The sequence below is a fragment of the Artemia franciscana genome, chromosome 8 (assembly GCF_032884065.1).
Source record: "Artemia franciscana chromosome 8, ASM3288406v1, whole genome shotgun sequence".
NCBI lineage: Eukaryota > Metazoa > Arthropoda > Branchiopoda > Anostraca > Artemiidae > Artemia > Artemia franciscana.
The window spans coordinates 42,622,132-42,634,755 of NC_088870.1; the positions used below are offsets into that span (position 1 = coordinate 42,622,132).

At 32.9% G+C, this 12,624-nt stretch overlaps 1 protein-coding gene across 4 annotated transcripts in view; it reads left to right on the forward strand.

The window, feature by feature from the left end:
* LOC136030449 (uncharacterized) overlaps positions 1-12,624 on the forward strand; it is a 173,759-nt gene that overhangs the window by 146,129 nt on the left and 15,006 nt on the right. For all 4 annotated transcript variants that reach the window (XM_065709437.1, XM_065709440.1, XM_065709438.1 and 1 more), the window contains one exon: positions 1,036-1,764. In XM_065709437.1, coding sequence (XP_065565509.1) covers positions 1,036-1,764 — 729 coding nt within the window. The remainder of the gene's footprint in view (positions 1-1,035; positions 1,765-12,624) is intronic.

Below are 12,624 nucleotides of genomic sequence, written 5' to 3' on the forward strand. Positions count from 1 at the left end.
TCCAAAAATTATGTTTCCTGGTTTATCTAAATTTCTGCTTAGTATTAATAACCCTTTAATCAACAGTGAACAGATATACATTTATTAATGGATATTTCGAACACATATACAGTGTTCATCACTGTATATGTGTTCGAAATATCCAGTTAAAAATTTTATATCTGTTCACTGTCGATTAAAAGGTTTCATCCCTATTTTGAACTGTTATACTTACTTAAAAACTGAACATTAAATGCCAGGGATGATACATCTAGAGGCACATAAATATACGGCATTAGGTTATCAAATACTGTTAATTAAGCAACAAAACAAAACTTAGCAAAAGTTCCGAAAAGCTGCAAGAATTAAGAAATCGAAAAACTTTGTAACAATGGAAAAATCTTATTTATTTGGGTCAGTCAATAAAAATAGTATTGTTTCTACAATTATTTACATCTTTAAAAGTTAAATCTATTTAAAATTTTACTTTATAGATAACAATTGATGCTAAGAAACGACATAATACCCAGCGGCCTTAATCCAAGATTTTTTTTTGGGGGGGGGGGGGCAACATGCATTTATTCAAATTGATAGTATTTGTTTTTTCGTTTCTTTCCTATCGAAATTCCCCCCAAAAGGCCTTTTTTAAATATTGAGTGAGGGGGAAAATCTATTGGGGCAGATACTATCACCGAAAATTTAGGGTGGAGGCAAATTTGTCTTTTCTGTAATTTTTTCAATGGAAATCCCCCCCAAAGGGCATTTTTCAAAATATAGGGAAAGGGGGGAAATCTATGGGGTCACATGCTATAAGCCACTCTCTCACTGTTGACGCTGCTTATAAAACCACGTGGTAGCATCGTTGAATGAAAAACAAAATAAAAGAAATAAATCATTGTCCGAAATGCTCCCATTTCTGTTAAAGCTGTGAATTCTAAAGTTTTACTAGGATTTGTTAAAAGGGGGGGGGGAAGACAGGATTTGCCCATAAAATGTGCCCTTATGACCACCTAAAGTTGTAATAGTGGCATCCATTAAAACAAGATATCATTTCAGATACGAAGATTGGCGCCATTTTATGAACACAAGACCTTTAAAAGAAAAAGAAATGATAGAATCAAGCACTCGACTTCGTCAGTCAATTGAGAAAAATTCACTTCGAAGGTCCATGGTTAAAAGAAATATAGAGCTAAAAGAAAATTGTATTTCTGAATCTACGGACAATCTAACTGAAAAATTGCGATGGTTAACTTGTATTGATGAAAACGAGGACCAAGAAAATGGTTATGTCAGAATGAGTGATGTTGTACCTGAAATAAAACTAGAAATGGAACAGGTCTTGCAACAACAGCAACATCAAGTCCAAAAACAAGAGGAAGAGCATCAGTGCCGTCATCAAACAGTTCCAAACAAAGAACCAGGAAAACCCAACGAAGACAAGAAGAAAAATGAAAAGATATATAAAAAATTCAATGACTTTTTCCGCTTGAAAAAAGAAAAGGATGACAAAAACCAGAAGTCAAAAACGAGACGTAGTGTGAGTCCCCCTCCGCCTAGTGAAGTGGAGCCGGGATTTATGAGAAAGAAGAAAGAACAGATGCCTGATATATTAGCCCAGTCTGTTCTCAACCCTCTGACAAATCAAAAAAGGACTGACTTAATTATGTTGAGAGTGCCTGATGATTTAAACAGCGGCGACAGTGGGTCCTCGGGAGCTGAAAGCTATTCTATCGATGATATAGAAGAAGTCCTTGGTGGAACTGGATGTACAGTCCACCACGCAAGGTAAGCTGGCCCCTTCTTATCTGGCAAGAAAGAAAAAATAGCTTGTTCCCTAATTGTTTTGTTTTAAAGTGGTTAAGGCCTCATTCAAGTGCTGGTCTATATTAATCACTAATTTAGGAAAACAGTCTTCCTTTTCTCCTTCTGTCTCCTTTTTTTTATGTGTTTGTGCTGTTGCATTGGTGATTTCTCTTTTCATATATATATATATATATATATATATATATATATATATATATATATATATATATATATATATATATATATATATATATATATATATATATATATATATATATATAATATATATATATATATATATATATATATATATATATATATATATATATATATATATATATATATATATATATATAATATATATATATATATATATATATATATATATATATATATATATATATACCTGGACTAGATAAATCGTTGGAAGAAAAAGATGTTTTTGTCTCACCACCTGAACAATTAAAAGAAACAAAGTTTCGGCTATATGTCTTTCTTAATGACAAAAGACACGCCGAAACAAAAGTTGAAGGTCAAACAAAAAAAAACGTAATTTCACAAAGGCACTACTTCTAATTTAAGGTCCATTTGGACGTCATGACAACAAGAAAAGGCTCAAATTGTCTGCATTTAGAAGACAAGCGACAGTGAGAATCCATATATAGAAGCCTTCCATGTGCCGAGTGGCGGAACATTTTGGCGAAGCTGCCGGGCTCCCAGCTATATATATATATATATATATATATATATATATATATATATATATATATATATATATATATATATATATATATATATGTATATATATATATATGGCACGTACGCAGGAATTTTTTCGGGGGGGGGGGACGTTCGAAATAGCAGATATAAAGTAGCACTTTTTTATTTAGTAATGCAAAAAGCACGTATATCGGAAAATACAGATTAACTTTAATCTGTAGTATTGTAGCGAATGGGAGGAAGAAGACTGAAGCCTCAAAAGTAAGTTTTAAACTCACGTTATGTTCATAGCGATTTAGAACCTGTGATTAATGTATTATATTCCACTGAAAGGGAAATTTTAGGGTTAACAATGCAATATGGGTGCTGTGGGGGGTAGTTCTTCTATTGCAAAATGTAGACTTTAATGATAAATGATAGTTTCCAAAATTGATCCATTAAAAGCTGTAATTTATCCTGAAAAGGGGAGGGGGATAAACGCCCTAATATCAAGGATAATTCTATTTTGCTGCGGAAAGCAAATTCTCTTTACAAAAAAAAAATAACAGTACCATTGCTAATTACTTCAAAGAGGGCAAAAAGTTAGACAGAAAATGGGTTAATTGGGCAGTGACTTGACCGGATAATTGCATGCAGTAAAATCCCCCAAAAAGTCTTCACACATGTATCTAGATTCTTAATAAATGTACTTTTTTTGCCAGAAAGCCCAAGAAACCATGGGGAAATTAAACATTTCACAAAATTTCGGGGGGGGGGGCGGTCCCGAAGGCCCTCCTGCGTACGTTCCAGATATATATATATATATATATATATATGTATATATATATATATATATATATATATATATATATATATATATATATATACTTATATATATATATATATATATATATATATATATATATATATATATATATATATATATATATATATATATATATATATATATATAAATACTTATATATATTTATATATATATATATATATATATATATATATATATATATATATATATATATATATATATATATATATATATATATATATATATATATATATATATATATATATATATAGGTGAAATTGAGGATTCTATTTTTATTGATCATTACCTCAATATGCAGTCATTCAGTTTTGGGAGTAGCAAAGCTTAAAATAGGAAAGAAACACAAATTAGACATAACCTAAAAACATATGGCACCGGTTAATATAGCTTAAAACAAGTTGTTATTGTTCGAATTTTAAGGGTAAAAAAAAATCAAATTTAACTAATTAGTTCTGTCTATTTATTTTCACAGTTCAAGGCTTACAGTTCACAATTTCACAAATTGATGAAAATGTGGTACTGTTCTAAAAACTTCTTAATGTTGAAACAACCAAAATAAAAAACTTAGAAAATCATGTTTTCAGGTATGTATAGACTCAAGATGTGTTCGGGGACGAGAAACTTTTGTGTTTTAATGTCCTTCATAGGATTAAGACGAAATATAAAATACAGAAAATACGGGTGTAATATTTCAAATAGGACAGTGGGAAAGAACAAATAAACCTTTTTTTGTACTAATAATAATAAAAGTCCTAATATTCCGGCATCACATCCGGAAGCCTTTATCAACAAAAACAATTAACAAAAAAAAACTAAACAAAACATATAAACAAAAGGGAAAAAAAACAAAAACACAGACAATAAAATCCTCATATCTCAATGCTGTCTAATACGAAAATGTTCGCCATACAATAGCACCAAAACAAACATATTATATCGCACAGTAATAATGTAGCAGTAGGGATATGACTGGGTGAGGGTAATTGCATAGTGAACATTTTCATGTTGGTAGTTATTAAGATGTGAGTTTTTTATCGCTTCTGTCTTTGTTTTTCATTTTATATTTTGTTTAATTTACTTGTTTTTCTCATCAATAAAGGCTTTCGGCCCTGACGCCGGAATATTTAGATTTTTATTTGTGATTAACTAAGAAAAAAGATGTTTTTATTTGGATTTTTATTTATGATTAAATAAGAACAAAAGATGTTTGTTATTAGCTTATAGGCCTATAAGGAGTAAAGTTAAAAATAAAAAACGAACAGAAATTATTTTGTGTATGAGGGGGTTGCACTGTCCTCAACACTTCGCTCTTCACGCTAAAGTCGTTTAGTACTTTTGAAAAAAAACTTCCTATTCTAATTAAGCTGTCCTTGTGTTTCAGGAGTCGTTCTTAAGGAACTAGAATAAAAATTTGAATTTTAGTGTAAAGAGCAAGGGGTTGAGGAGGGGACAGCCCCCTTTATATAACGAATCATTTCTGTCTGTTTTAAGCTTTAATGTTGCTCCTTAATTTCTGTCGAAACAATTTATTTTTTCACATTTAATTTCTGATTAGTTCCCCCTTCCATGGAAAATTCCCTCCCCCACCGAAAATTCCTCCATATAAATTTTCTCCTACGTGAAATGCATCCACCTGGAAAATTCCCTTAGGCAATCAGCACTGAAAATTCCTTGTGGATAATTCTGCCGGAAAAATTCTCCTTGTTATACATTCATATGAAATAGACTTCTGAGCGTTTTTCAAATCAACCCGGAAGTCCCCAAACTCCTTGGGAACTTTCTCCCGAAATCCCCCCCCCCAGTGGAAAGTTGATCCCACGGAACATTCCTCGATGGAGGATTTTTCCCGTGGAAAGTCCCCTCCCAACAGAAAAGTCTTCAAGGCAATTGCAACCCCGCTGAAAATATCCCCCGGACAATTCCTCCTGAACATCTCCACATGTAAAATTGAGTCGGCAAAGAGAACATAAGACAAACAAAAAGAATTCCATATAAGAATTCTGTCAAATCCCCGTAAACTTAAAATTTCTCCTGAAAAATTCACATTGAAAATACCCTTCCCCACAGAAGATTCTCCCCGTGAAAAATCTTCCCCTGCAGAACTCTCCCCCCCCCCCAGAAAAATGTCTGTATACTTCCCGATAGCGAACACTATACTTGAACAACGGGCAAATCTAATAACTTACAATCCTTTTCCCACGTGCTATGGGAGGTCATGTTAACCCCAAAGGCCTAGTTATTGGACCTTTCAGTTATGCTGAACAAACTGGCTTTCGCAAAATTTTGATCGGGCGGTCTGGGTGAAAAAGGGAGTGCGGGAGGGAGTTGGTTGCCCTCTGATCTTTTGGTCACTTAAAAAGCGCACAAACTTTTAATGTCCATTTAAATGAGCCTCTTTTGGTATTCTAGGATAATTTGTTGTAAATGGTCACCCCTCGAAAAAAAAGAAATAAACAAACACGCTTCTGTGATCTTTCTTTTGACAAGAAATACAAAATTTCAGATTTTTACAGAAGGTCGCATTAGGCCTATACAATGATGTTCTCTGATAAGCTAAATCTTATGATGCGATTTTCTTCGAGGTTACTTGACTTTTTATGAGTGTTTCCCCCCTTTTTCGAAAACCAAGAAAACATTTTCAGGCATGTAGTTTTTGATTGGTACCATTAAACTTAATGGATCTTATATATTGGGAATGAGCGTAGAATCCGGTTTTTCTATCTATCTATTGATACCAAGTTTCTACTTTTTAGAGTTTTGGTCACTTTTGAACCAAGTTGCCTCTTTGCTCTTTCATTTTTTTTAATTTTTTCCACCGTCATATTTGAAATATCATGCCGATGTTTCTATATTTTTCATTTTTTTTTTTTAAATTGCAAGGCAGGTCTTAGAAATTATTTACATTTAGTCATTGCTACTTTTACTGATTTCTAATATATAGACCACTGCTCTTAACATGTATTTGATGAATTGTGTCAGTCGGGTTGTTTGTTCCTGCAATACAAAATTTCTTCGGTAAAGCTTACCGGTTCTATTGCTAAAATACTCTATGTGAAATAAATAAAAGTTTTATTGTGTTCAAAAATCCAGTGAAAAATTTTATTAGTTAAATGAAGTACCCCTGAAGTGTTTGAGATTCTTTAGTGACAAATTCTAAGTTTCTTAACTTATTTGACATAAGTGGGTTTTCCGGTAACCATAATACATTTTGGGGGTGCACTGCTTTCATGGGACTTGAAATTAAAAGTACTGGATTATAAAATACTTAAAAAAGATATGTGAAAAAATACATAAAATAGGAAAAAAAGCAACACTAGGGCATTGAACAGAGAGCCGCTCATGGAGGGGCAAGGGAACTGAAACCCTGATGTAGCTTCGATTCTTATTTGTATAATACACTGTAATACGGAAAGTGTGTATATTTCTTTTCCCATAAAAACCATGAGCCTCAGCCTTGTAAAATTTGCTATAATTCATTCACCTTTGATAAAAATGAAAAGAAAAGAAAAATAAAATTGATAAACCCTAATTAAATGAATGTGTAGATCAAAATTAATTTTGTTCAGGAACAATTTATATATTTTTCGTGTGACCTAATATCCGTCTGTTTTGGTATTGTCTCATACCTTGCTTATTCGGCATCTTATGCTTAAAGGAGGTCAAATTGAATTTGCTCTCTGGACCCATTCTTAGGTCTATTCATACTGGAAACCGTGATTTCCGTGTTTTTCTTTTGTTTTATTTTTTTTAATTATGGATTTTTTTAGGTAGTATCACTTTTTCATCAGTGTTTCCGCGTTGAACCGTGATTTTTTGTGCTTAAAGATTCAAATATTAACATTATGTTGACTTCCAAAGACAGCTATGCTGCCAAAGGAAAGCTAAACCTTCGGCGTGTTTTAGGAGTCGAATAAACATTTTGAGGGGGGACAATCCCCCCTCAGGTGTACGGCCTTGGAAAATAAATGGATATCTTCCAAGAGGTGCGAAAAAGCTGTCTTACCTAATTCCTTGCCAATCCTACTTACCTAATTAAATAAAAAAAAACTAGTTTTTTAACTGAAAGTAAGGAGCGAAGTTAAAACTTAAAACGAACAGAAATTACTCCGTGTATGAAAGGGAATGTTCCTTTATCAACGCCCTGCTCTTTACGCTAAAGTTTGGCTCTTTCTCTCAATTCTACTTTATTGAACAGTAAAAAACTTTAGCGTAATGAGCGGGGCGTTGAGAAGGGAACCGTCGCTTTCATAGATGGAGTAATTTCTGTTCATTTTAAGTTTTAATGTCGCTCCTTACTTTCAGTTAAAAAAAAACTAGTTTTTTGTTTAATTTCTGAACGTTTTTGAATTAATGCATGTTTGATTTTGGCTCTCCGCACATAAATTATTAAAATGAAATTTGCATATTAATTCTTTTTTTGGGGCTAAATAGCTTTCTCTTAGTTTTGATTAGACGATTTTTAGAAATAAGGGGTGGGGGAGAAGGCCTAGTTGCCCTCCAATTTTTCGGTTCCTTAAAAAGGCAACTAGAACCTTTAATAAAGAACGTTTTTGTTAGTAAAAACTAAACGTAACTTAAGAATCAACTTACGTAACAAACTTCTATATTCTTATATTCTTATTTTTATTATGTATATGATGGGGTTTGTCCCCTCGTTAATACCTCGCTCTTTACACTAAAGCTTAAGTTTTGTCCCAATTATTTAAGAACGGCCCCTGAATCAGAATGGCCGTAGAATAAATAGTTGAAATTACTAAAATACTTTAGCATAAAGAGCGAGATATTCAAAAGAAGAAGAACCCCTCATATGCGTAATTATCTCCGTATGTTTTAAGTTTTAATGCTACTACTTACTTTCAATTGAAAAAACTATGTTTATTTTTAAATAACGACGAAGACCACACTGCCTTTCCATCACAAACACCAAAAACAAGAAGAACAAAAAAAATAAAATAAAAAATAAACACGCACCCGTGATCGGTCTTCTGGCAAAAAATACGAAGTTCCACATTTTTGTAGATAGGATCTTGAAACTTCTACAGTGGGGCTCTCTGATACGCTAAATGCGACGGTGTGATTGTTGTTAAGATTTTATGACTTTTAGGGGGTGTTTCCTCCTATTTCCAAAATAAGGCAAATTTTCTCAGTGTCGTTTACTATTGAGCCGGGTCGATCCTTACTATAGTTCGTTACCACGAACTGTTTGATAGTAGAATGAACTCCAGTTATGTTTATTTTTTTATTTGTGAACAGTAAAGACGCTTTGGACATACCTTACGCATTGGAATACATATGTAGTCTTACATAAGCCAAATAGGATACGCAAATTTTAATTTTTCAACCTGTTTAGATTATTTCCCTACGACAAATAAAAAAGAGTTATTTCAAAAATATGTTGTCATCTGCTCGTGGCAATGAAAAACATATTCTTCTAATACGCAACTCTTGTTTAGGCCTATTTCTTTGCTCGCGAAATGAGGCCTTTAAAACCAATGAAGATTCAACTTTTCTAAATGGATTAATCTGTAGTTAACTAAAATCATCTTTCTAAAATTATCGCCATGATCTTTCTAAAGGGGCTCCCATTATTACCAGCGCAACGCATTTGCTTGCTACTAAGGAGGAAAAAACAAGACACTGTTCTATTATTGTTGGGCTAAGACCTGACATCTACCAGGTGTGAAATGACAACCTGGAAAGAATAAGGCTTTCATCAAGGTTAAGCGGTAAGTCGTCCAACACCTGACGTGGGGATACTTCGGATCCATTGTTACTTTACATCTGTTCAAACACTTCCTGTTTTTCTTTGCTATTTGTTCTGGAATATCTTCCTAAATCGTCACAGAGATAAAAGACTACATGAATAGTAGCCCCCCTCTACGAAGGGGGGGAGAGCTCTCGGCCTGTTCCACTGGAAACCTAAATTTAGTTTAAATGCGCTTCTTATTCTATTTATCATTTGGAACGTTTACTTATTACCCCCCCACCCTGAAAAACTCATTCGTATGTTCATAAGACATAATTGCATTATTAATAATGTAGATGATAACCTGCATAATGATGACGTACATATTACATGATAACGTAAATTATTAATAACAAGTGCTTGAAAAAAAAATAGTTTGGAAATCCCAAACTCTATAGATACTTTTTCCTCTTTGCGACAGCTACCTTGCGACATTTCTTTATTGTTGGTTGGCTCTGCCTCTCTGTACACATTTAGGGTGCATTCTAGAAGATAATTATAATTAATGATAATTAATTATTTTCTATCCAGAACACCAAATAACAAAATGGGATAGATTCGTTGTATTATAAGGGCAAAAACTGTCCTTATGGACTATACCAAACACACTAGAGAAGTTTGTTCTCTTAGATGTGAGATAACCGGTGTTATATTAATTTTCAATGTACTTGTACGGGTGACAGAATGCATTGATTTTGTTTAATTTGGGCTATATATTTGCACATTAGCGATTATTATATTCAGAAAAAAAAATCATTTGCTCACTTTATTCGTAGGTCAGTAATATAAGCGACCCCAAACTTATATTGTACCAAAATTATTGACATTGACTTTTTAGGCAACAATTGATAAATTTTTGATCCAAATATCGGTAAGAATACGTCCAGGCTAATATTGGTAGCAAAGCGATCGGGGCCCTTAAAGCTAGGAATGTGAAAATTTCAACAATCTCTGGAAATTGCCAGATCTGAAATTTGAGCCATGAAAAAATGTTGCTTCTGTTTGTCGGCAGGGAGGGATTTCTCAAAGGCATAAAATTGGCGAAATAGACTTCTCACCAAACCACTCGACCTAATCAACGAACCGTTTCGGAACCAAATTTGAAGAATAAAAATTACACAGGGTCTTTGACAGTAATGGCCAATAATTTATGCTCAAGCATGGATGCTGGCCATTGTTAAACCGAATGAGCCCAGTCAATTTCTAATGAAGTTTTTCTTTTATATTGTATGCTAATTATCTGTGAAAGTTTCTACATTTCTGGAAATATAGCAGCGATTCTCATCTTTTTGTACTAGTCTAGTCTACATACAAGGGCCATATGATTTTTTTTTTGGGGGGGGGGCATGGAAAAATTAATTTTATTTGATAATTTGAATGAAGTACTAGAAAATTTCCAAAAACTGGGAACGCGAAGGGGGGACAAACCTTGAGACCCCTCCCCACGTGTGTTCCTTGTTACCTATGAACCGTTTTGTAAAGGAAGAGAATCAGTTGAATCACCCGAGTGGTCTCCTATCTTTTATTTTTCTCACAAAATATTAAATGAGACAGATTGTGTTTCCACTGGGCAAAATTCTGTTTAAACGGAACATAAATTTCAGAGTAATAACCTTCAAACAAAAACATAGTACTAAAACGCTCTAGCGAGCACAAATACTGTTACTACATTCAAATCTGATATGTATTACTCAACAACAAAAATGAATATTGCAACGATAATATAATATTTATTTCTAACCCACTTACATGAAAATAAGAATAGTGGAGTAAGCATTTTAGAAAAAAAGACGTGATACAGATATGAAAATCAGCAATAACATGAATCAGCAATAACTTTAAATAACAATGACGTTAAATAAAAAAAATAATAAAAGAAACGATCAGACCGTGGTGAGGCGGCAAACGCCTATACGCCGTTTCCGAAAGCTTTTCGTGCAAACCAGTCAGCTTCTCAGTAATGTTCAGAAGGTAGAACTTATTGACTATTTTTCGATTCTTATACCATAGAAGAAGATAAAGAAAAAATTTAAAGAAGCAGAAATAACAGACTCGAATATCACTAAAATCTTTTTTCCTAAAAATAGGGTAAAGCCCGGAAAGGTAAAGAACAGAACGATCTGAAAAGGTAGAATAAAGATCATATTTCCCTCGATTGGCTACAATAGAAATTGGCTAATAGGAATAAAAAATTTCAACTTTTCTATGCTGAGCACAATGGCGTATTTTGCCTAGAAAAAAATAAAAAAATAAAAATATATTGTAACATAATAATGAATTATTAAAATATAATTTGAAATATAATTTTTTTTGGGGGTATTTAATTACCCATACAATATCTTGAGGGAGTCTTGAGGGAGGGAGGCTCTTGAGAGTTTTTTGCTCTCGAAAAGCTCCATTTTTCAGTTCCAAAACGAGATTATGGCTCTGGCTTATCATATATAAATCTAGTCTTTTTAAATATAGCTCAGTAGTTAGAAAGTATTTGAAGTAAACATTTATTATGTGGACTTTTTAAAGTTAAATCGCCATAAACAACCGCTCTAAACTAACTGCAGTGGCCCTACACTCAGTGCTGAAAATTCAAAAAATATAGTAGAAGAAAAGGTTTTCTTCAATTTTTTAAAATAAAGACAAAAAAAATCTATCTTAGAATCCAACGGGTAGATGGGGCATTTTTTTTCTGCAAAAATGTAAAAATTTTGTTTAAATGTTGTGTGGCAGTTGCACCCCCAGACACGGCCTAATTGGCGCCCCTCGTAGCACCACCGGCAACAAAGCCTTGTGGGAGGAATATGAATTTAAAATATCCCCTTGTTTATTCAAGTTCTTATTGTTGTTACCGTTGAATGAAAGAGCTCTGACTCTTATTTCAGCAGTAGAAATAGTAAAATTGTTCTCTGGTTTTCTAAGAAATATACCTGTCTTTCCAAAGACTGAACTTAACTTTCTGTATATTTGTTCCTGTCTCTCTTTGTATCGTTCTGTAAAATGTTTTGGATTTTCTGTCTTGAAGTTTTAATTTCTTTGGAAAAAGAGATGGAAAATTAAAGTTTCATTATAATATCCTGTAATTCTAGATTTCTCGACAGTTTTCACTTTTGAAAATTGCCATTTTTTTTCTTGAAAAATGAAAAAAAAAAATGGTGGGATGAACTAAAGTTGCCCAAAGCATTTTGTTTAGTTCGAGATCTTCTCTGCAACAAAGGAACGATATTAGTGTCTTCAGGTTTTTAATTCCAAATGGAAACATAAAATTACCTCAAAGAAAGCTTAAACAAGGAAAGGAATGATTAACTAGAATTAACAAAACACTAGGATTGACAAATCATTGAAAAAGATGAGCATAGGCATGTCTAAGCCGGTTAAATGTCCCCGTCAAGCTAAAAATAGCAAAAAGGCGCAAAAAACTGAAAAATGTACTCAAAGGAAGAACGAGTTACATTTTTTTAAAGTTCTCTATTTATTAGAAATGCCTCCTCTACCTTTTTTATTACAATCCTGCATAAAACCATAAAAAAGCACTTCAAATTATTCTTAAAAGAACAAA